This window comes from Hemiscyllium ocellatum, chromosome 22 (assembly GCF_020745735.1).
Source record: "Hemiscyllium ocellatum isolate sHemOce1 chromosome 22, sHemOce1.pat.X.cur, whole genome shotgun sequence".
NCBI classification, from domain to species: domain Eukaryota; kingdom Metazoa; phylum Chordata; class Chondrichthyes; order Orectolobiformes; family Hemiscylliidae; genus Hemiscyllium; species Hemiscyllium ocellatum.
Genome location: NC_083422.1, coordinates 47451760 through 47477408, shown reverse-complemented (window position 1 = coordinate 47477408; position 25649 = coordinate 47451760). Strand labels below are relative to the sequence as shown.

The 25649-nt window shown below is 45.5% G+C and overlaps 1 protein-coding gene across 1 annotated transcript; it reads left to right on the top strand.

The window, feature by feature from the left end:
- Positions 1-9887: 9887 nt before the first annotated feature.
- On the top strand, positions 9888-24709 carry tlx1 (T cell leukemia homeobox 1). The gene is made up of 3 exons (XM_060842467.1): positions 9888-10344; positions 12792-13029; positions 24487-24709. Exons 1-3 carry the CDS (start codon positions 9888-9890, stop codon positions 24707-24709), a joined length of 918 nt encoding a protein of 305 aa, XP_060698450.1.
- The last annotated feature ends 940 nt before the right edge of the window (positions 24710-25649 follow it).

The window sequence follows — 25649 nt, the reverse complement described above, 5'->3', positions numbered from 1 at the left end:
TGCTGCTAATCTTTAAGTCATTGCCCATGGTAAATATGTGGTTTTTCTATCCTGTTATCCAAGTTTTTAATCAAGACAGTGAATAGTTGAGGCCCCAGTACAGATGCTGCAGGATACCACTTGTCACATTCCGCCCAAAGATAAGCTGTCCATGATCCTTGCTCTATCTCCAGCCTCTTTGCTAATTTTCAAATTCAATCAATAATGAGTCTTCAATTCTATTAGCTTCAGTATTAGCTCATATTTCGGACTTTATCAGAAGTCTCTAGAAGTTCATTTAATGATGTCCAAAGATAATCTCCTCTGCACTATTTTAGTCACCTTTTTCATAAAGTTCTATCAGAATTGTCAAGCATGAGTTACCCTTTACAAACCCATGCTTTCTCTCTCTCTTTCTCATGAGCTGAAGATTTTCAAGGTGCACAGCCATCTTGTCCTTAACTAGATTTGAGCAATTAGAAGTTAGGCTCTTTGGGAAAGAAATATTAAATTTTTCGTCTGAATGGTTGACATTTGGGGAAACCCTTGCAAAGTTTTTGCCAGGGCATCTGCAATACCCTAATTTACAATCAGTTAAAACCATGGACGGAAACCATCTGGTCCAAGGGACTTGTCACTCTTTGCTGGCTTTAAGACCATAAGACCATAAGACACAGGAGTGGAAATAAGGCCATTCGGCCCATCGAGTCCACTCCACCATTCAATATGGCTGATGGGCATTTCAATTCCACTTACCCGTATTCTCCCTGAAGCCCTTAATTCCTTGTGACATCAAAAATTTATCAATCTCTGCCTTGAAGACATTTAGCGTCCCGGCCTCCACTGCACTCTGTGGCAATGAATTCCACAGGCCCACCACTCTTTGGCTGAAGAAATGTCTCCGCATTTCTATTCTGAATTTACCCCCTCTAATTCTAAGGCTGTGTCCACGGGTCCTAGTCTCCTCGCCTAACGGAAACAATTTCCTAGCATCCACCCTTTCCAAGCCATGTATTATCTTGTAAGTTTCTATTAGATCTCCCCTTAATCTTCTAAACTCCAATGAATACAATCCCAGAATCCTCAGCCGTTCTTCGTATGTTTGACCTACCATTCCAGGGATCACCCCATGTGGATCTCCGCTGAATGTTTTCATCATTCTTATTACTTTACTGATATTACTTTCTGTGGGTTCCTATCCCAGGTTTGGTCTTAGCTTCCTCAGGAAGTCTATTGTCCATCTCTTCCTGTAGTGTGAGTGCTGACACAATTCAACATGTCTAACATTTACTTACTTACATGGAGAATATCACTGTTAACTGTTCTTAAGGAATCCATATTTCCACTTTCCAATTCTTAAATGTATCTAAACATTTTATGTTGATGTTGACATTCCCTTGTAGTTTTCTTCCTTTGTTTACTATCAGTTTTATAACTCTTTGCTTTCACTTGTACTATTTCCAGTTGCCAGGATGTGTTATTTATGTTTGCATTTTCATTAATTTTACTTTGATTTTGTCTCTTAATTCTTTACCATCCATGACTATTTTGATTGTCAATGAGAGCTTGTCCCCCTTTGGGGTATTTTAGTTTATTTACTTGTGAGCATGGCTAGCTGACCAGCACTTATTGCCTGTCTCTAGTTGCCCTTGAGATGGTCATGGTGAGCTGCCTTCTTGAAGTCCATATGTTCAGTCCTTTGTTGAGATTTCATAGTGACTGGCACAACTGAGTGGCTTGCTAGGCCATTTCAGAGGGAAGTTGAGAGTCAGTCACATATATTCCAGGATGGCAGATCCTTTCCTGATGAGCATTAGTGAGTCATATGGGTTTTCCTAACAATTTACGATGGTTCCATAATCATCAGTAGATTCTTAATTCCAGATTATTTTTATTGAATTCAAATTCCACCACCAATCATGATAGGATTTCAACCCAGGTCCCCAGAATATTAACAGAGTTTCTGGATGAACAGTCAAGCAATGATGCCACTAGACCATTGCCTTCCCAGTTTGTATCATCATAGATACTGTTTCTTATGCTGTCATGGTACATGGGTGTCACTGGGGAGCCAGTATTTCTTGCCAAATCCTCATTGCCCTTGAGAAGGTGACATTGGAGCAGACTTTCTTGAGCCTCTGCAGTCATTGGGGTATATGGATTCCCACAATATTGTTGGAGTGTTGTTCCAGACATTTGACCAGGTGACACTGAAGGAATTAGGATATATTTCTAGGTCAGCATGGTGAGTGGCTTGAAGGGAACTTGCAGATGGCCATGTTCCCTTGTATCTGCTGCCCTTGTTTTTCTGGATGATAGTAGTCACAAGTCTGTCAAAGGTGCTGTCAATGGATTTTTGGAGAGTTGCTGCAGTGCATTGTGCAGATGGTATATTCTGTTGCTACTGTGTTTCAGTGGTAGAGGAGGTGAATGTTTAACATGGCGGATGTGATGTCGGTTAAGCAGGCTGCTTCATCCTGAATGGTGTCAAAACTTCTTTGAGTGCTGTTGGAGTTGCACTCATCCAGATAAGTGGGGAGTATTCAATCACACTCCTGACTTATAGATGGTGGACAGGCTTTGGTGAGTTATTTGCTGCACGATTCCTAGCCTCTGACCTGTTCTTGTAGCCACAGTATTTATACAGTTGGTCCAGTTCAATTCCTGAAGTAGGGGAGTACCTTTTCAAACATTCCTTGCTGATCTGCTGACATTTTACCCATTAACAGATTTCCCCAGTTTTACTGTGGAAATTCTTTCGTGTGCACATTTTATATCAATACATCGACACATACCAACAAAAGTGGGAGGTTGAGATAGATGTATGAATGAATGACTAGACAGACAGATGGACAGAATGAATAGAACTGCATGAACAAATAATGTCCAATCTCTAATCTTATTGCCATGTATTCGCCTGAGGCCCCAGTTATGCTGTATATTTACCAGGTGGCCTGTTACAGATTGGTCCAGGAAAAAAAATGCCTCTATGAACCAGAGCAGCCGGTTTTAAAACCATCAAATTAAGATAAATGGACAATAATTACCCAGCAATGCTATATTTCCATGAGAACATACTTTTCCTCCTCCACCTTCTATCTCTCTATCTCTTTCCCTTTCTGTGTCCTGTCCTTCCTCTTTATTTCTCATCTTTCTCTCTCTCTCTATTGTTGTTATCACTCTCTCTACTTCTCTTTATATTTTCTTTGTTTTTGTCTTTTTCTGCCCCTCTCTATTTCTTTTTTTTCCAGGCTCTATCCATCTCAATTTGCTATGTCTCCATCATTCTCCATCCGGCTGCATCTAATATTTCTGATGAAAGGCCATCAATCTGAAACATTAACTCTCTTTCTCTCTCCACAGATGCTGCATCACTGACCAAAAACTCAGATTATTTGCTCTTTTTATTTCATATTTCTGACATCCATAATATTTTGCTATTTTTCCATGTTCCTGTGCTTTCATCACCTCCTCCTGTTCATATATTTGCCTTGCTCTCTCTCTCTCCTTGTCCCATGTCTCACAATTTGGCAGAGACGCACAAACAAACCATCACATATGTCACCTCTGTCACAAAGTTGTGTTCTCAAATATTTGCATTTTGTCCTTCAAGCAATTTAACCCCATGATGGAAGGGATCACATCTTTGTGAATGCTTGGTGAGTTGTCTAGAGGTTTAATGATTGTGTACTTGTGTCAGTATGTGTATGTATATGAGTGTGAGTGATGAGAGAGTACTGGGAGAGTCTGTGAGTTTGTGCATGTGGCTTAATGTTTAATGTTGCTGTCTCACTGCGCCAGGGACCCAGGTTGGATTCCACCCTCGGACACTGGCTGTGTGGAGTTTGCAGATTCTCCCGGTATCTGTGGTTTCCTCCCACAGTCCAAAGATATGCAGTTTAGGTAGACTGGCCATGGGAAATACAGGGTTAAAGGGTTGGGTATGGGTGATATACCCTTTGGAGGGTCGTTGTGAACTGAGTGGTCTGCTCCCACACTGTGGGGATTCTGAATGTGAATGAGAGAGTATGGTGACATGAGTGTAGGCGTGGATCTGAGAGTGAGTTTGTGCTCCCATCTCCATTAATCTCACAACCTCTCTATTTTTCTTTATCTTTTCCATTTTGATTCTCCCTCGGTTTATTTTTCCCAATTCCTTCTTTTTGCTGGTGTCTCGGTATCTCCTGGAGATGAATTAGCCAGACAGCTGTCAAACGGCGAAATAACAAAAAAAACCCCGAAAAGACTGCGGATGCTGGAAATCAGAAACAAAAGCAGAAATTGCTGGAGAAGCTCAGCAGGTCTGGCAGCATCAGTGGAGAGAGAAATCAGAATTCTGAGGAAGGGTCACGGGACCCGAAATATTAAACTTTCGGTGCTGAGTCTGAGAGCTTCCCACAATCGCTGTGACCGGGGTGGGGATGCCTGGACCTGTACTGAGCTCTGACAGCGTCAATCCCAGGCAGCCTGAGCTGCTGAGAAACCAGCAGTTTCAGATCGAAAACCTGACCATTCACTACCTGCAGAAATTCTCTCCAAGACAGACGGTCCACCAGTGAACTCAACAACTTCTCTCCCGTTCTGCCTCGTCATTTATTTTTTTTCTTTCTCTCTTTGTTCCTTTCTCTCTTTCTTTCTCTCTGTTTCTTTTCTCTCGCTCTTTTTCTCTTACTCTCTCGATCTTTCTTTTTGTGTTTTTCTCTCCTTCCTCTCTATTACTGCCTGTTCTCTCTCTCACACTGCCCTTCTGCCTCGTTCTATTTCTCTCACAATGTCTCACTCTGCTCCCTTTCTCTCTGTCTCCTTTCTCTCTTATTCTCTCTCTATCATACACAGCAGAAAGTTTCTGACAGCTGTTCTTTCAGGAGGTATTTTTACAGACTTCCTTGTACTTTAATTACAATCCGAACTTTGGGTTTGACGGTTTTAGATCATCTGTTTTAGAGTCGGCTACCTCGTTCAATGAACCGAATGAGTGAAACAGCACAGACACTGACAGAAACCCAGGGAGACATTTGAGAACCCACGTAAAACTGCAGCAGAGACGGCCCCGCTCCGTTCCCAGAGTGTCCTTCGATTTGATTTGCTCAAGTTGACTGGATTAACCCATGAGTCGGTGTTTCTGGCGGAGACTTAGTGTCACGGGGTTCCGTTTACACGTGAGAATGTCAACTATGTTCTATAAGCATAGTACACGTGGAAGAAGGAGGTGTACTTTGTGTGTGAGAGTAATTCTGTTTGTGTTGATCCAGCTGCAGACAGGGTACAGCGAGAATATATTGCTGTGCCTTGTTAGGTTCCGGCGCTTTGTGCATGGTCAGTGTGAGAGCACATTACCTGTTAGCTTTGAAATATTTTCATGAGATGTGAGCGTTGAGTGCATATCCGTAATTGCCCCTTGAGAAGGTCGGGGTGAGCTGCCTTCTTGACTCTGGATTAGTGGTGCTGGAAGAGCACAGCAGTTCAGGCAGCATCCAAAGTGCAGCGAAATCGACCTTTCGGGCAAAAGCCCTTCATCGGAACCGATGTAGGACTACCCCAGTACAGTTAGGGGGGGACCAGCCACACTGAAGAGAGGTCAAATTCAGGACTGTGAGTGGCTTAGAGAGGAATTTGCAGATGGCGGTGTTCCCAAGAATCTGTTGACCTTATTCTTCTAGAAATTGTGGGTTTGGAAGGTGCTGTCAGATCAGCCTTGGTGAATTTCTGTAGCGCATCTTGTCCATAATACACATTGTTACTACTGGGAGTTGGTGATGAAGGTAATGATGTTGAAGGTGTGGGTGTGGTGCCTATCAAACAGGTCCCTTTGTCCTGAATGGTGTCAAGTTTCTGAAGTGTTGTTGGAGCTGCACTCACCCAGGCAAGTATTCCAACACAGTTCTGACTTGTGCCTTCTAGATGGTGGACAGGCTTTGGGAGTCAGAAGGTGAGTTACTGGCTGCAGGATTCCTCGCTTCTGCCCTGCCCTTGTAACCAGTGTTAAATGGCCAGTCCAATTCAGTTACTGGTCAATGATAACCCATAAGGTGTTGATAGTGGAGAATTCAGTTATGGTAATGCCAGTGAATGTCAAGGGGGTAATGGTTAGATTGTCTCTTGTTGGAGATGGTCATTGCCTGCAAATGTAACTTGTCACTTATCAGCCCAAACAGACTGTTTCAGTATCTGAGGAGCTGGGAATGGCCCGGAACATAATGCAGTCATTGGTGAACATCCTCGCATCTGATCTTATGATGGAGGGAAGGTCATTGATGAAACAGCCCTGAGGAACACCTCCCCAGATGCCTATCGTAATACGTATATGATCAGTGTGAGAGTTTGCACACTACTGTATATGGATTTCAGCGGCTGTTGTACTCTATTTGAGCGAAAGACCCTGTTGGTGTCTGAGCTGAACTAGGTTGGAAAATATTGTACATTTCCATTGAGGAACAGCTAGTTGCTTCCACATGGTTGAACATGGTTAGTTAAAGTAGGCAGCAAGCAGGCGATCATTGGCACTCCCGGAGTGGGCGATCTTGTATCTGATGAAATGAGGAATCAAAATGTTCATCGCATACAGACTTTAACTGGGCTGGACACTGATGTTGACGGGGATGTACCTGTCGTCTGGAATTAGTTTCAGGAGCCTTGCTAACGTCAAATGGCACTGATTTGAGGTTTTCTGTAACATTTTCCGTTAAATCAACGCATTAAAACCCTCCAAATGTCAGCAGTTTCCCAGCCTGTAGTGTGTTCTGAGCAGCTAGTGCAGCCCTGAGAGCACAGGCTCACCGGACTCGGGCTGACCACAGGAACTGCCCCAAGTCCCGCTGGACCTTGCCCGGTTTCTCCAGGATCAGCCACACCCGCTCTTTCTGCAGCAACTTTCAGATTCTCCGCTCAAATGTTCAATCATATGTGCCTGGCAGAATGTGTACGTGTGTGTGAGAAAGGGGGAGTGTGTGTGTGAGAGAGGGAAGGTGTGTGTGTGAGGGAACCTATGAAACAGGGAAAATGTGAAACAGAGGCTACGTGTGTGAGAGAGAGTTGTGTGTGAGAGAGTTGTGTGTGAGAGAGAGTTGTGTGTGAGAGGCAATGTGTGTGTGAGAGAGGCAGTGTGTGTGAGAGAGGGGAAGTGTGTGTGTGAGAGGGGGAGTGTGTGTGTGAGAGGGGGAGTGTGTGTGAGAGAGGGGGAGTGTGTGTGTGAGAGGGGGAGTGTGTGTGGGAGAGAGGGGGAGTGTGTGTGTGAGGGTGTGTGTGTGTGAGAGAGAGAGAGGGAAGGTGTGTGTGTGAGGGAACCTGTGAAACAGGGAAAATGTGAAACAGGGGCTAAGTGTGTGAGAGAGAGGGTTGTGTATGTGAGAGGGAGTGTGTGTGGAAGGGAATAGATGTGTGAGAAGAGGGTGAGAGAGAGTGTGAAACAGGAAATGTGTGAAAGGGCGAGTGTGTGTGAGGGAAGGGGAGTATGTGAGAGAGAGGGAGAGTGAATGAAAGAGAGGGAGTGTGTGTGTGAGAGAAAGAGAGACTGTGCGAGGATGTGAAAAAGTAAAAACTGAAAGGCGAGAAATGAAAAGGAAGAAGTGAAAGGAGAGAGAGGTATAACTGGATAAAAAAAGAGGGAACTTAAAAGAAAGACAGAAATGGAGACCGTGAGACGGGGTCTGTAAAGGGGCATGGTGAGAGAAGGAGAGTGAATAGGAGGCGGGGCGGGGATGGTGGAGATGAAAGACAAGAGTCAGCGCTGAATGAATGAGGGATAGTATGTTCAAGGTAAGGGGAGTGTGAGAGAGAGGGGGGAATGTGATAGAGAGGGGGGAATGTGAGAGAGAGGGGGAAGAGAGGGGGAATGTGAGAGAAAGGGGGGAATGTGAGAGAGAGGGGGAATGTGAGAAAGAGGGGGAAGAGATGGGGAATGTGAGAGAAAGGGGGAAGAGGGGGGAATGTGAGAGAGAGGGGGAATGTGAGAGGGAATGTGGGAGAGAGGGGGCGATGTGTGAGAGGGGGGGAATGAGAGAGAGGGGAATGAGAGAGAGAGGGAATGTGAGAGAGAGGGAATGTGGGAGGGGATGTGAGAGAGAGGGGAGATGTGTGAGAGAAGGAGGAATGAGAGAGAGGGAATGTGAAAAAGGGGAGATGTGAGAGAGAGAGGGGAGTTGTGGGGTGGGGGAATATGAAAAAGAGGGGAATGGAAGAGAGGGAGAAGGGGGAATGTGAGAGAGAATGTAAGAGAGAGCGGGATTTGTGTGAGAGAGGGAATGTAAGAATGTGTGAATGAGGGGATGGTGTTGGAGGTGGAGAACTAGGTACAGTGGGGTTGCTAGGGTCCGAATCCCGGAATTTCTTCCTATACCTGGTCACTGGGCTGACCCGAAAACATAGGACCTGCCAAACTTTTTTTGTGTGTGTTTGAAAAATGAATTTCGTTCTCTGGGTTTTGACAGTGGTCAGGTCAGTGTCAGAACCCGAGCCAGGTGAACACAGAACAGAGAGGGCTAGAGGGACAGAGGGAGTGTGTGAATCTCACCTGAAGAAAGAGTGTAACACCCCAGGCTCATTCCCCACGAAGACAATATTTTAAAAAAAGACCCGCGGGCATTTGTTTGAATACACTGAAACCTCTCTTTCGTTACATTTCATCATTTAATTTAAACTCCACTTTCTGCCGAATGTTAAATCGGGAAAGATCGAGTGTCAAAAGGTTCGATCAAAATATATAACACGTTCCCGGTTCCCATTCCTGATGAAAAAAAAAGCGAACCCACCATCCATTTGTTTAAATGTGGAATCGTTCACTTTTACAATGTTCCAATTTTTATTCAATGCTTTCTAACAAGTTTCTAACAAATTCTATTTTAAGCTGAATATTCTAATTAAACGCGTTGAACTAGCGAGAGGTTTAACGTACGATAATAAATGATATTTTATGAATTTATGTTGAAGATTTTTGTCAAGTCGTTTTCCTGGTTGATGGAATGATTTTGAAGTGTTATGTTTTTGTATTAGTGGAGCGTTTCTGTGAGTTTATTCCCTCTGTCAGGGCAGCAATTGTCCCAATCTCACTCTGTAGCCAGTTGTTCGACATTGTGTTTTCAAATTCACTCCACTGAGTACTTTCAAATCTGAAACACGTTCACTCTGTCGCTGCACAGAGACATGTAAACCCACCCGCATAATATACAATCAGGGTACAATCAGATGGCTTTATAACCATTTTACTTGGGGTTTTTGTTTTGAAGTTCGTATACACGAAAAGAGAAAAAAATAAGCGAAAAAAGAAACTTTGAATGTCAACGGGAGGGAACTCGATGGTCAGATTTCTAAAGAAGAGATTGATGGCGCGGGCGAGTTGCAAATTGTGAATTATATTGCCTGGCGGACTTTCCCCTCAGAGAATATGGTCAAATATGACCCACTTCTCATTGTTTATTGAGAAGGAGCTCGTGATGATTTTCCAATCAATAAGTTGAGAATTCCAAGGGCTTATTTTTTGCATGAATTTGTGAGTTGACTTTATTAGGGTAGGACTCGCCATCTCTTTGCTCTCCTGGTAAACCCCTCGTCCCCTCCCCTTCCTCCCTCCCCCACCACCCCCCCCCCCCCCCCCGCTTTTTTTTTAATGTCATTCAGGTCCCAGCCAATAAAGAACAGGCCCTCCCTCCAATGCACGATGCCTTCTGTCTGGGAGTTGTTGCTGCGTAATGATTGATGCTTTGGTCTTCAGTCTCATTCGGAAAACCTCCTGCAAATTACTGCAGCCAGGCCTCGGCTCCACGGGAAGGCGCCTGAGAATTCCAGGGTTTTTTTTTATATATTCCTGGAGATTGGGGAGGAGGAACCTCGATTTGCGAGTTGGGAACACCGGGCAATTATTGCTTCTTACCCTCACGCACCCCCTTCCCCCCTTCCCCACCCCAGGCCACAAAATGGAACATATAGGGGGGCAAGTTGCACACCCCCAACACGAACCTATCAGTTTCGGAATAGACCAGATCTTGAACAATCCGGATCAAGGGAGCTGCATGATCCCGAATTCCCGGCTGCAGGATATGGACTATAGCCTGGGCTGTATGGTGAGTGGGAATTACAGCAACATGAATTACACCGTCAATTACAACAGCAACGGCAGCGGAGGCGGCTATAATAACGCATGCAGCTTGGCGCCACTGACGGGCCCATACGGGGTTAACCTGGGCATGAACAACAGCAGTTTAAACCCGGCGGGAGTCATCAGGGTGCCGGCCCATCGGCCCGTCAGCACTGGGGTGCACCAACCCCTGTCCACTGGAGTGACGACCGCCCCCAGCTCCAACAACAACCTGACAAACCTGACATTCCCCTGGATGGAAAGTAACAGAAGGTACACCAAGGATAGATTCACAGGTAAAGGAGAGGGGGAAACTCACCCCGAGCTAAAGCCGGCCTCTCGTTCTCCCCTCGCTGCGTTTCCTTCATTCTCTGTAAGTCCAAACTAGCGAGAACCGTTTGGTGCTTTATCCGGGGGGTGTAAACCGGGTCTGATCGTGTCTCTTTAACTTCGCAATGTATTCACCACTTGATATTAATAATGTGCGGATCACAGCAGATTTTGTCCATTAATAAACATCTTCCTGATATTTAAGCAATTTTCAGAAGTCTGTAACCGGCCTGATTGATGAAGGAACAGTCAACCTACCATTATAAACAGCCTGCTTTTTAAAAACGAAACTAATGAGAATTGAATGTAAACAGCAGAACGCACGGGTCGGCCGAATCTTTCTCTAACTGACTGGAGAATATTCCTTTCTCTCGCCGCCCCTTCGATGTTTTCAAAAGCCTGAATTAAACAGCTTGGTTCTAAACGATCCGCATTCAGCAGTCGTGATATCTTTATTTTCCCCCCTAGACAGTGTATGAATTTAAATCCAAACGAATGATGTTCTCTAACGCTGTTTAAGCTCAGTATCCCCAACTCTGCTTCTGTTTACAATTGCTCAAGCCGGCTCTGCGGATTACTAAAGCCTGAAATTTACTCAACAAACACACGGACGGTATTTCCCTCCAACAACGACAAAAAAAAGATTTTGAGGCTGCATTAATAATTATATTATCATTTCAAAATAACTTGGGCTTATTTACAAATTAAACCGAGTGTTTGTGTGAGGTGGGAACATGAACCAGATTATCCTCTTGTACTATATATATAGATGACTTGTCGTTTTAATATTAGGTAGGTGGATTTCATTTCAATTCATTTCATAATATCTTCAAACTTATCCACATTTTAATTTTTAACTGAGTGATTATAACACTGGCTTCTGGCAATTCGTTGAGACAATTAATGTATTTCAACTGTTGTTTTTATTTTTAAAAAGAAGCAATTTTGTATGTTTACATATCTAGATAAAATTTGAAAAGAATATTTTTTAAAGTTTTTTTTAACAATCCGTTTAGATTTTAAAGCATACAGTAGTGAAATCACGGGACATTTGAATCCCGGAGAAGTCCCAATATCACCGCAAAAGAGCTGAGAGACAGTTCGATAGGCTCGGCTTCCTCTGAAAACTTCCATTTAAGTCCAAACATCTTCTCGGCTTCTCTCAGCGGCAAAAAATAAAACCCGTTTCTGGAAGCTCTGACCTTCCTAATTCAGTTATTCTAAAAGATTCCACATTTTCGGGCATCCTCGCCGGTTTTGCCCGGGGCTTTGAGCCCCCTCCCCCCCCCCCCCCAGACTTCAGCCGCCCTCCCCACCCCTCAGAAACCCCCTCCGCACCAGCAGACAGTAAAAATAGGTGACCAACAATCACAGGAGAGTTTGCAGACGGGATGTGCATTAGATAAATATATCCCCATTTACCTGGGCAGTACAGCCAGAGACAACATGAATTTTAATTCAGACATTTAAATGATCAAATATTCCCTTTTTTTATCGAATTCTCCAACATTTTATCAATTTGCCTTTTTTCTATCTCTCTCTTTTATCGAATTCTTTCAATTTTCTATTTCATTCCCCCTCCCCTCAGTTTTCTTATATAATTCTGATATTTTCTGTTTCTAACTCTCCCACCTCCCCAGATGCCTTTTACTCTGTGTCTCTGTCAGTATCCCCTAGACTTTCCCCATCATTGTCTGCCCCAAACGCCTCACGATTTCTACCTTCAAGCATTTCCGAGGCGCGATATTTCGTGCAAATTGGCGCCGGATTCAGAGAACTCGGGCCGGGCAAACCCCAGCGGTTCCGTCCATCGCCATCACACGGAGCCAGAAAGCAGCGCTCACCCGGAAAACTCTCAGAGAATTATAGAAACGCTGTGGATTAATGAGTGCAGTCAGGAGGGGGGGGGGGGGGGGGACTGGGAGTTTGTCCCGGGGTCGGTTCGCTTGATGTAAAGATCAAATTCGCAGGCTTCCGTGGAGAGTGCATTTTGTAACAACAGAAAAACAGAAATCGCTGGAGAAATTCTTCAGCGACTGTGGAGTGAGAAAGTGCAGTTACCGCCTTGAGTCCAGTGACCCGTCTTCAGAGCGAAAACTCACTGGAAACCTTAACTGTTTTTTTTCAGATGCTAACAGACTTGCTGAGCTTCTCCGGCAATTTCAGTTTTTGTAGCAAATTTCTAGCATCTGCAGTTTTTTTTGAGATTAGAGTGTAGTTTGTGTGGAGCAGTGATTTTTACCGGATGTTAGTGTGTATTGAACATTGTGAATTCTGTCAGGCCAGCTCCAGGGTTGTGTGCGTGTGTGTGTGAGAGAGAGAGAGAGAGAGGGAGACAGCAATGTACCTCCAGCCGGTCCCTGTGCCTGGAATTGTTCAGTCACTAACTCTTCCCCATCTGCTTGTGTTGCAGTGGCCCTGTCGCCTTTCACCGTGACCCGCCGGATAGGGCACCCTTATCAGAACAGAACTCCACCGAAAAAGAAGAAGCCCCGTACTTCCTTTACCCGACTCCAGATCTGCGAGTTGGAGAAGCGGTTTCACCGCCAGAAATACCTGGCCTCAGCCGAGAGAGCAGCGTTAGCCAAAGCTTTGAAAATGACCGACGCTCAAGTCAAAACGTGGTTTCAGAACCGGCGGACCAAGTGGAGGTAGGTGGGGAGTGAGGGTGAGATCAGGCGGCGTTCCCATTGCTATAGATTAGATTCCCTACAGTGTGGAAACAGGCCCTTCGGCCCAACCAGCCTTCCGAAGAGTAACCCACCCAAACCCATTTCCCTCTGACTAATGCACCTAACACTATGTGCAATTTAGCATGGCCAATTCACCCTAACCTGCACATCTTTGTGATTGTGGGAGGAAACTCACGCAGACACTAGGAGGATGTGCAAACTCCACACAGGCAGTCGCCCGAGGGTGGAATCGAACCTGGGACCACTGAGCCACCGTGCCACCCCACCCTGGACCCCAACCCCGCTCTCTGCCTCGCCCCACAACTCTCCCCTTGCCAACCCTTTTTAATAAGACACGTTATTGACTTCCACAAGAGCAATGTGACTGTTCTAATTGGCTTTAACACAGGTAAGTGCGAGGTGGCCAATTGAATGGGTTGTTTGGGAAATAATGAGTCTAAATGGGGCAGCCTTGGGATACACAGTTACACAACTCACTAAAAACACCACAGAAAATAACTCAAACATTTGGATTCGCCGCTCCTGGCTCAGAATGGAACGGTAGGAAGGTACAATAATTAGGATCAAATCTTGCATAGACCTCTCCAGCCCTCCCGAAACTGAGTGCTCTCATTATCATGACACGCAGTAAGCGTACAGAACCTCATAAAGATAATGCCAACAGAATACATAACCAGATCTCGAATCGTTTCTTGCTGTAAAAGAATAAGTTCCACAAACTTCCCTGGAAAATGTATCTTGCAACAAAAGGGGAGCAGACCGAGGACAGGACAGGGTGAAATAAGGGGCGATGCCTCCGCTTGTGGTAAAGACAAACTCTCTGGGCCATGGGGGTAAGATGGTCAGCAGTTTATAACGGGCATAGACAGTGGCTGCGGTGAAATGTGGAGAGCGCTAAGGGAGGGGGGGGGGCTGGATAAATACTCAGGGATAACTGAAGCTCCACAGAGTCGGTGGCCTGGGAATTCAGTACGCCACTGTCTCTGTCTCTGTCTCTCTCTCTCTCTGTCCCTGAAACCCAGCCATTCCCCAAAGCCGGAACGTTCGACTCCATCTCTAGGCACCGACTCTGCCCTCCCTTCCTTCTTATAGCCACCGGAATTTCTCATTACATCGGAATTAATTTCCCCAACACTTTGAAACTAATTATTAAATGGGATGCGAATGAACGAAGAGAGCTTTTCCAAACAAATTCCCGCTCCTGGGAAAAAAAAACTTGGGAAAAATGAAACGTTATCAAAGCACAATTATTTTCAGCTGATCACATAATGTGAAGGTGCTGATCTTTCAACGCTGCATCCCAACTACATTCAGCAAGGTCCGAGTGAACAGTGTGAAGGATTTCTCTCTATTTGCAGGAAGTAGGGTTCCTTTGAGTGAGAGACCCCGGCCCAGGGGACAGCAAGGTCCTAACTGGGAGAGATGAGCTTCAAGCCCCAGACCCGGGAGTTTCGACTCGTTTCAATGTGACATTTCAATACTTTGCCTGCTCCAGCGGCTCCCTGCAATTCAACCGCAAGTTCATCTCGGATTTCTGCAAACACCAACGGCTGGGTCCAGGGACAACAGAGAGAGAGAGTGGGCCGAATAACACCTAGGAGCTAAACCCAGAACTGATGGAATCAGGGGTTGGTGAGGAGGGAGAGGCTGAGTGAGTGGGGGGTGGGGAGGTGAGGGAAATTAGAGTCACAGAGATGTACAGCACGGAAACAGACCGTTCGGTCCAACTCATCCATGCCGATCAGATATCCTAACCTTATCTCGTCCCATTTGCCAGCACTTAGCCCATATCCCTCTAAACCCTTCCCATTCACCTACCCATCCAGATGCCTTTTAAATGCTGCAATTGTACCAGCCTCCACCACTTCCCCTGGCAGCTCATTCCATACACACCATCCTCTGCATGAAAAAGTTGATCCTTACGTACCTTTTATATCTTTCCCCTTTCACCCTAAACCTATGCCCTCTAGTCCTGGACTCCCCGACCCCAGGGAAAAGACTTTGTCTATTTATCGTATCCATGCCTCTCTGAAACTTTACCTGAGGTGATCATCATGACTTGATTTTCTATGTTTTCTGGAATTTTAACACGTCATAAAAGTTTCCAAAACTATTTCATCCCTTCCCAAGATTCCCTAAACAGTTTAATCAATCCCTTCCCTCATTTTTCCCCCTTTATACCACTTCTCCCTTCCTCAATTCCTCCTCAGTTTCTTTCCCTCAGTCTCCCGCACTCCGTCTCCCTCCCTCCGTTTCCCTCTCTCCTTCAGTTTCCCTCCCTCAGTCTTTCTCCCACCCGCGATCTCCCTCCCTCAGTTTCCCCCTCCTCTCTCAATCTCCCTCCCTCCTTCAGTCTCCTCTCCCTCACTCCCCCTGGCCCCCATCACATTCCCTCCCTCCCTCTCCTCACACTCCATGCCTTTCGGCTTTATTTCCTCACGGGGTTCCCATTGCCTCGCTGATGCTGGCAGTAATTGGGACAATCAGACAGAAAGTGGCTCTCAGCGCGGTTCCTGCCTGATTCCTGCTGCTCCCTCACTCTCACCGCGGATCCCACATTCCCGTTACTCTCTGGAAAAGACACTGCTCCTGAATTGGAGACGCCGGTGTTGGACTGGGGTGTACAAAGTTAAAATTCTGGTATTGTTGTGTACTTTTTAACATTGCTGTTGGTTGGGACATGGTAACGATCCCTCGGTCATGGCCCCTCCGGTCTGGTCTTGCCGACCATTAGCAACCTTTACCCACATCACATTTCAGAATCTTCACAACCTCTGTGTCGAGTCACCCCTCAATCTTACCTTCCACGCTGCTCAGCCCTTCCTGATAAGGACACATCCCTACACATCCCTGATGAACACTATGGGCAATTTAGCCTGGCCAATCCACCCGAACCTGCACATGTTTGGATTGTGGGAGGAAACCCAACACAGACACGGGGAGAATGTGTCAACTCCACGCTGTCGCCCGAGGCTGGAATCGAGTCCAGGTCCCTAGCGCTCTGAGGCAGCAGGGCTAACCACTGAGACACCCCTTCAACGACAGTCTAAGCTTCTATAAGGTCAGATGTTTACTTTAAAAGAGAAAACAAAATCACCCCCTATTCTTCCTGCCAAAATATACTGTCCTGGCTGACACATTGAGGTCAATTTGTTAATTGCATTCTGCAAGTTAATTCAGGACTTTCTGTATGTTGTATCAGTCCTCGATTAAAAACGCGATTCAGTGCCATTCAATATTTTCCGTACTTTCTCTAATGTCTTTATATCAATTTCATAACAGACCAGAGCGGTTCACAGAACTAGGTGTGGTCTTAACCATTTTGATACAAGTTTAAAAACCGAAAGAACTGCATGCTGCAAATCAGAAACAAGAACAGAAATTGCTGGAAAAGCTCAGCAGGTCTGGCGGCAGCTGTGGAGAGAAATCAGAACCCTGAGTCTGAGGAAGGGTCACTTGAGCCGAAAGATCAATTCTGGTTTCTCTCCACAGATGCTGCCAGACCTGCTGAGCTTTTCCAGCAATTTCTGTTGATGCAAGTTTATTATGATTGTCCCCGTTTTCCAGTTCACTCCTGAAAGTGGAGCCCGAGTATTTTATTTTGAGTGGGTTTATTAACCTGTCACTGCATGGTAGTGAGTTGATTATCCTGCACTTCCAGGCTTGTTGCCTTCAGGCCAACAATCCCAAACTAAACTAGTCCCACCTGGGTCATATCCCTCCAAACCCTTTCCTGTTCATACACTTACCCAAATGTCTTTTAAACGTGGCAAATGTACCCACATCCAGCACTTCCTCAGGAAGTTCATTCCACCCGCGAACCACCCTCTGTGTTAAAGTCTTTCTCCTCTCACCCTAAAATTGTGCCCCTCGTCTTGAAATCCCTCATTCTCGGAAAACTACAATTCCCATGAACGCCTTTATTTCTGTGTATAGAATCCCTACAGTATGGAAATCGCCAAGTCCACACCGACCCTCCGGAGAGTAACTCACCCCGAACCTATTGCTCATCATTTACCCCTGACTAAAGGCACGGAGCCGACACCTCCCTGATGAACACTATGGGCAATTTAGCCTGACCAAGCCACCCGAACCTGCACATGTTTGGATTGTGGGAGGAAACCCACACAGACACGGGGAGAATGTGTCAACTGCACGCTGTCGCCCGAGGCTGGAATCGAGTCCAGGTCCCTGGCGCTCTGAGGCAGCAGGGCTAACCACTGAGACACCCCTTCAACAAGTCTAAGCTTCTATAAGGTCAGATGTTTACTTTAAAAGAGAAAACAAAATCACCCCCTATTCTTCCTGCCAAAATATACTGTCCTGGCTGACACATTGAGGTCAATTTGTTAATTGCATTCTGCAAGTTTATTCAGGACTTTCTGTATTCAGTCCTCGATTAAAAACCGCGATTCAGTGCTTTTGAAATCAAGGTTGACCGTTCACTCGGTGAACGTGGCGCTGTGAACCATTCACCCCAGGTCGGGGTTAGCTCCTCACCTGCCTCTGGAATGAGTTATTCACAGAGTTTATTGCGAGACAGACTCAGAATCCTCAGGCCTCCATTTTTAAGAAAGAGTGACCCACAGTGACCTTAACTTATTGCCCACTGACTTCGATCTGTCCCGTCCTAGAAATGAAAATCATCTTTCTGTAAAGTCTCTGCCTGTTCCCTGATTTCTCTCCTCTCTCTCTCTCTCTCTCTATACTTTCACTTTCCCCCATCCTCCGTCCCTCTCGCTGTTTTAATTCTCTCTCACTGTCGCTGTTCCAATCTCTCTTTCTCCCCTCTCCTACACCCCCAACTCTCTCTCAAGTGCCCGCCAACCTGTTAGACTTCCCCACATTTTCAGCAGCATTGGGATTCAGGAGGCGGTGAGTCAGGATCCTGGAGACCGAACCTTATTCCTTTCCCGGGATGGGACGATCCCATTCCCCGTTCACTTTTTGCTCTACTTCAGCCGCTGCAATTCCTCGCGAAAAAAGATTTGAACAAGTCTGACGGATTTTTTTTTCTCTGCTCTCTCTCTCTTTCGTCCCCTTCATTCCCTCTTTCCTCCTCCTTCTCTCTTGTTTCTATTTCTCTGCCTGTTCTCCTCCCCCAGTTTCCCTCGGGTTCTCACTCACTCGCCTCCTGCAACTCTGACACGCTCCTTTTTTCTGGGAACTGTCATGTTTCTGGCCCGAGGGAACGGTCCTGACTGAGTGTCACAGAATAACTGTCCCGATCGCATCAAAATAAATCAGTAACGGCCCACCGCCAGCCCCTCCCGCCCCCGCCCCATCACCCCCACTGCTGCCCTCGAGTCTCGCTGAGATGCCCTGGAATCGGCCCTGGAGCCCCATTCGAACCCGCTCTATGGAGGTCACCAACATCACATGGGCTTGGTGGGCTCAGCAGGGCAGCTCACTGTCGCCTTCCTGGGGGTTACTGGGGCTGGGCAATACACGCTGGCACAGCCAACCACACTCACATCCGGGTAAACAAATTAAACTCCATACATTGATGTCCAGAACAGTCACTCTCACCTCACCTCTGGCGCTCAGCTCTTCCGTGCACGTTAGCACCAAGGCTGTAATGAGGTCAGGAACTGGGTAGCCCTGGTGGAACCCAGACTGGGCATATTACTGTGCAAGTGCTCCTGAATAGCACCTTCTGTTACTCTGCTGATGATCAAGAGTAGATTGATGACTTGAATTTGTCCTGCTTTTTGTGGGTAGGACATATCTGGGAAATTGGTGTGTGGATGCCAGTATCCAGGTTGCACTGGAACAGTTTGACTAAGGGTGCAGCTAATTTACAAGCACAAGTCCTCAGCACCCAGTGGGTTCTGCAATTTATTGAAATAATACTGGAGCCCTTAACTGTGTTGTAGTCGATGCCTTCAGTTAATTCATTTTATCACAATAAAGCTTTGATATTTACTAACTCACACTCAAATTTATTAAGCATGAATTGGAGCAAACCCTGTGACATGGGGACGAGGGAGGCTGGTGACAGAGAGCGAGGGTGAAGGATACATACTCTGATTCCTGAGCATGACCATTGATGTTCAGCAGGGAACTCTCAGCTTTTCATTGTATTTATTGAGGACTTGGATGAAGGAATAGAAAGTTGAATTTACAAATTTACAAACACTAAATTGGAATGGCAACGTGTGATGTGAACTTGGGACCAGCAATTTGCAAACAAACAGAGACAAATTAAAGAGCAAAACTCCAATATTGCAGAGTATCAGGTGGGAGAAACTAACATTGGGATCTTTTATAAATTGTGACAAAATAGAAATTGCAGAGTAGCAATTAAATGGAGGTGTATGTGTTTAAGATAGGTGACATTAAAAACAGGTGAGCTGCCAGGGAAAGTAATATGTCCCTGTTTATACGCAAATCTCCATGTGTGTCTGTGAGGATTTATGAGTATGTGTGTGTCCAAGAGATTGTGTATGTGTGGGGATTTGTGTTTGCGTGTCTGAAAAGAGGTGTATGTCTGTGAGGATGTATGAGTGTCTGTGCAGGGGTGTGTGTGTGTGTGTCTGCCAGGATGTACATGTACATGTACATGTCTGTGAGGGTTTGTGTCCATGAGGATTTGTGTCTGTCTCTATGAGGGTATTTATGTGTCTGTGAAAAGGTGGGTGTGTCTGTGAGGGGTGTGTCAGTCTGTTAGGATGTGTGTCTGAATCTGTATGAGTGTCTGTCATTCTGTTAGGGAGTCTATCTGTCTGTGAGCATGTGTGTGTCTGTCAGGGTGTCTAAGAGGGTGTGTGAGTATGTGTTTCTGTGAGGGCTCTGTCCCCATAAACATGTGCATGCTTACGAAGGTCACTATCCCTTTTGAGTGTTGATAAGACTTTGGTCTTTGAGTGTGAGGGTCTCTCTCCCTGTGTATGCAGGTCTCTCTACCCTTGTGTAAGGATCTCTTTCCCTCCTGTCCTGTGCCTCTGTCTCTGTGTGAAGCTCTTCCGGAACATTTTTCCAATGTAACCTTACCCCGAATCTGGGAATTCTGCAAGTCCTTGGATAGGATCAATCTCTCAATCACATTAATAATGCAATAGCTTGAGTCTGGGGCAGGGCATTAAATTTCTTGTAAATATTAGTTGAATAAACAAGAACGAAGATGATCATAAAAAAAAAGAATTGGTATCATCCAGCTGTCCCTGTCTCCTCTACATTCGCTAAGCAACTGGTAACTTGAAATTAATTTTGGTGGAAGCCACCACTCTGTTTGTAAATATTTGTTCCCACTCACCCACCCTGACTTCAGGCTCCTCCAGCATTCCAGTAAGATTAACACAAAGTAATAGGACAGAATCCAATCTGTCTACTCAATGTTTTACAAGAAATTCATCAGGAAACCTTTTCACCCAGGAGAAAGAAGCAGGTTCAATCATAACTTTCAAGAAGTAATTGAGGAAATATCTGAAGAGGAGCAGTTTCGGGGGTTACAGGAAAAAGACTGTGACTAACCCAATTGTTCTCAAGTATTGCTGAGAAAGGACACATTTTCTGGAAGATTTCTGTCCTCAACTTATCAGGATGATCTGCAAGAATAGCCATTTAGGGAGATGTCCAAAATTTATACTGCATGACGGTGCTGATTGATTGTCCAGGGAACTCTGTTAGTCAGAGGTGCTACTATGGAGATTGCACCTATTAATGCTGATTGACAGCCAGGCTTTGTTGACATTGTGTGGTTACCTCTTCAAAGATGGACCAAATGGTCTCTCTTCATATTATATCATCCTATCATTCTATTGTACTTCTAACTTCAGAGCTGTCCCACCTCTCCCACCATCTCTTGATTGGTCAGTGTTATCGGTAGGTGCTCAGTATTTCCAAGCTAAATGAAAGGGACTGTTTAGGATGTTCCCATCATCTTGGCCACAGTGCATGAATCCTTGCTGTCCTCTAGCTTCTTAATCTCCAGTACAACCTTCTCAAAGTTGCTGCTTTTTTGTAACTTCTCTTTCCACACTTTGGTCCACATACCCTCTCTTGCATGTGTTTTTGGTTTCTGTCCTCACTGAGTACCTTCCATCCACCAAAACCTGACATTTAAAGTTCTCATCTCTGTATTGCAATCTTCCAATAGCCTCTCCCCACCCTTTCTCTGTCATCACCTTCAGTCCTACAATCCTCTCGGACCTCTGTGTGCTCTCAGTGTGGCCTCTTGAACTTCCTGGAGTGTAATGCTGCACCATTAGCTGTGCCTCCATCTCAAACTCTGGAATTGCCTCCTTAAATTCCTCCTGCCTCTCAATTGTCCATCGCTCTTAAGATTCACTTCTTTGACCAAGCTATTGATCACCTGACCCAATGTCTCCCTATATGGCATTTTGTTCCAACAGAGCTGAAAATGTGTTGTTGGAAAAGCACAGCAGGTCAGGCAGCATCCAAGGAGCAGGAGAATTGACGTTTCGGTAATGAGCCCTTCTTCAGGCTCATGCCCGAAACGTTGACTCTCCTGCTCCTTGGATGCTGCCTGACCTGCTGCGCTTTTCCAGCAACACATTTTCAGCTCTGATCTCCAGCATCTGCAGTCCTCACTTTCTCCTAGAAGATTTTGTTCTATCACCCTCTTTTAAGAATCTTGGGATGTTTTGGGTACTATGTAAACACAAGTTGTTTTTGTCTTAGACCATAAGACCATAGACCATAAGAAATAGGAACAGGAGTTGGCCACTTGGCCCCTTGAACCTGCTCTATTATTCATTATGGCTATTCAGACATTCCTCAGGTCCACTCTCCTGCCCTTTCACCATAACCCTTCATCCCAGACTAATCAAGAATCTATTTATATCAGCCTTAGATATATGCAAGGACTATGGCCCCACAGTTCTCACAATCCTCCAGGACAAGAAATACCTCCTCAACTCAATTTTAAATTGGTGCCCCTTTATTCTGAAACTATGTCCTCTAGTCGTAGACACGCACATGAGGGGGAACATCCTCTTAGCTTGTACCCTGTCAGGCCCCCTAAAGAATTCTATATATTTCAATCAGATCATCTCTTGTTCTATAAAACTCCAATGACTCGATTCCTTCCTGTTTAGGTTTTGCTCACTAGACAACCTCTCCATACCAGGGATCATCCTAATGAGCCTTCTTTGAACTGCCTCCACTGAAATGGTTTCAATAAGTGGATCAAAACTGCTCAATTTGCTCCAGATGTGGTTTCACCAGCACCTTGCACAGTTACAGTTAGACTTCCTTACTCTTAAACTCTAAACCCCTTGAAATAAGGGCCAACCTTCCATTAGCCTTCCTGGTTACCTGCTGCACCCATATGCTGACTTTCTGTGTTTTGTGTGGAAGTACCTCCAAGTCCCTTGGTGCTGCAGCTTTCTGTAGTTTTTCTCCACTTAAATAATATTCTGTTCTTTTACTCTGGCTTCCAAAATGAGCAACTTTGCATTTCCCCACATTATACTCCATTTGTCAACTTTTTGCCCACTTAATAACTGATCAATATATCTCTGAACTGTTTGCATCCCTCTCTCAACCTGCTTTCCCACCTCTGTTTGTGTCATCAGTAAATCTGGCTATATTCATTTCCTTACTCCCAGTTTGCAGCATATACTGTAAGCAGTTGTGGTCCCACTACTGATCCTTGTGGAACCTCATTGGTCATCAACCTGAAATAGAATCTCTTATCCCCACTCATTGCTTCCTACCCCATAGGCCAATTCTCTATCCATGCCAATGTACTACCTCCAATACTGTGGTCTCTTATCTTGTAGCTTAACCTTTTGTGAGGTTCCTTGTAGAAGTCCAAATGCAACACATCGACTGGTTCCTCTCTATCCACTCTGGTTGATTCTTCCTTGAAAAACTCTAAATAAAATAGTCAGGCATTTCATGAAGCTACATTAATTCAGTTTGATTCGATAATGATTTTTCATCTGCCTGCCTGTATGACATCTGCTGTTTACTGAAGTAGCATCAACTGCTTCACTGGGCAGGGAATTCCAGAGCTGATCTGGGACAGGCGCTGGAGTTCAGTTCATGAACTGTGATTCATTGTTGAGCTGAAAATCCAGTTGAGACATAACACAGTGGTATTAAAGAAACTGATTGTGGGGTAGTGATGGTGGTTATCTGGTCTCTGCAGGGACCTCTCCATCTGAGGATTTATACAATTCATACCTAAAACCTCAAGAAAATATACTAGGGAAATCATGAAGAGTTTTGCAGAAAAAATCAAGAGTAGGTGTCTCCAATGGCAGGAGGATCACTGGCCATAGGGACAGGGAGTGTTGGAGGGGGGGCAGGGTTGGGGAGAACATGCAGTGAATGTCATTTTGAACTGAATTGAGTTGGGATCTGAAAAGTGTTCCCTCAATAAACAATGGAAAGTGTTCAAAGACAATTCACGAGGCTGATCCCAGGTGTGGGGGGGTGGGGAAGCAATGTTATGAGGAGAGATTGAGTAGATTGGGCCTGAGCTCATTGGATATGGAAAAATGAGAGGCCGATTATTGAAATGTATAAGATTTTTAGGAAGCTCTCTGATGACTTGACAGGGTAGATATGGAAATGATTTGGAGGAGCTGGTGTGGGCAAAGTTGAAAATCACAAAACACCAGGTTATAGTCCAACAGCTTATTTGGAAGCACTAGCTTTCGGAGCGCTGCTCCTTCATCAGGTGGTTGTGAAGCTGGATTATAAGAAACAAAATTTATAGCAAAAGGCTATAGTGTCATGTGGCTGAAATATATTAAACAAACTGAGATTATGGAAACTTAGATATGGACAGGTTGTGGGAGAGTCTGAGACCAGAGGGCAAAATCTCACATTAAGGGGTCACTGGTCTATCAGAGATGAGGAATGTCTTCTCTCAGAGATTTAGTGCATCAGTGAAACTCTTTACGACAGAGGATTTGTCCAGGCTGGTTCATTAGATATAGTCAAGGCCAGGATAGATTTTTTAACCAATCAGGGAATCAAGGATTAATGGGAAAAGGCAGGAAAGTGGTGTTGAAGATGATCAGATCAGCCATGATCTCATTCAATGGTGAAGCCGATGGGCTGAATGGTCTGCTTTTGCTCCTATGGTCTTCAAAAGGAGAGAACTGGGGAAATGACTGGATTTGGAGGGAAAACATTTTAACAGTCAAACTCAAAACTTTGTGTCGCGGGTTGTAAACGTCTGAAAGCACCTCACGGATTTACATTTGGCGGTCACCGAGGATATAGGATACAGTTAGGTGATGGGACAGGGTTGGTTCGACCGTTCCTGGGTAAATGGTCCCTGGCAAGGGGCGAGCCGCGTGAAGGGGCCGGTTTGCTCACACTGACCACATGGAGTGCTGAGGGGGAGGGGGAGTGTGACTGACAGACTCTTGTCTCTGTTTTGTTTTTGTTCTGTTTGTTGTTTCGACTGCTCCCCTGGCCTGTTCGGGACACAAGGCGACAGACAGCGGAGGAGAGAGAAGCGGAGCGCCAGCAAGCGAACCGAATCCTGATGCAACTGCAGCAAGAAGCTTTCCAAAAATCCCTCAACCAGCCCATTCAGCCTGACCCCATCTGCCTGCACAACTCCTCGCTGTACGCCCTGCAGAACCTGCAGCCCTGGTCGGATGAGACGTCTAAGATTGCCTCGGTTACCTCCGTGGCTTCTGCCTGCGAGTAACAAATAGACTCAATCATGTAACTGGGGCTTTGACAAAGACAGAGGCCTCCGGATTCATGTTGTTGTCCTTGCAGTGGCACAGACCCGGCGCTGGGAGGCAGTCACTCTCCGGTCAAACTGGACTGGTTGCAGGTCCCGGAAGAGCCCAGTTTCCTGCTCCCCAGCCTCTCTCTTCGCTCCCTCCCGGGACACTGGATTGGGAATCCCCACTCCTGCCGGAGCAGAGATTAAAAAGCCAACTCGGCAGCTCGTGAATTCCACCTCTCTCCTGCCATCAGGTCAAGCTGCGAAGGAAGTGAGTGCTTCTAAAGCAGGTCAGCTCAGTAACACAGAGACACCTACAGAGACATCAAACAACAGCTCATACTCCAACAGAGGGACGGGTACCGACAGAGCCCGAGACTCAGATTGAATCAGTCAGGGGGACAGATACTTATAGAGATACAAACAGAGACATAAACAGAAATAGAGGGACAGTTGCCTATTCTGTATACACACAGAGACAGTTAGGGGGACAGACGCCTATAGAGACAGAGGGACAGATACTTACAGAGACAGTCGGGGGGACAGATGCCTATAGAGACACAGGCATGGACAAAGAGAGAAACACAGATACTGACAAAAAGTGGTGGAGGCTGGTATAATTACAACATTTAAAAGGCATCTATATGAGAATATGAATAGAAAGGGTTTAGAGGACTATGGGCCAAGTGCTGGCAAATGGCACTAGGATTAATTTAGGATATCTATGACTCTATGACATGGACAGAGACATGGGCAGAAACAGAGAGATAGATACCATCAGAGAGACAGAATGAAACATGGACAGAGACAGTCAGGGGGACAGATGTGGACATACACCTACAGACGCAGACACATGTATGTAGGATCAATGTTTGGACAATGAACTGACATGAGAGATACCTGCGTCCAATGATCA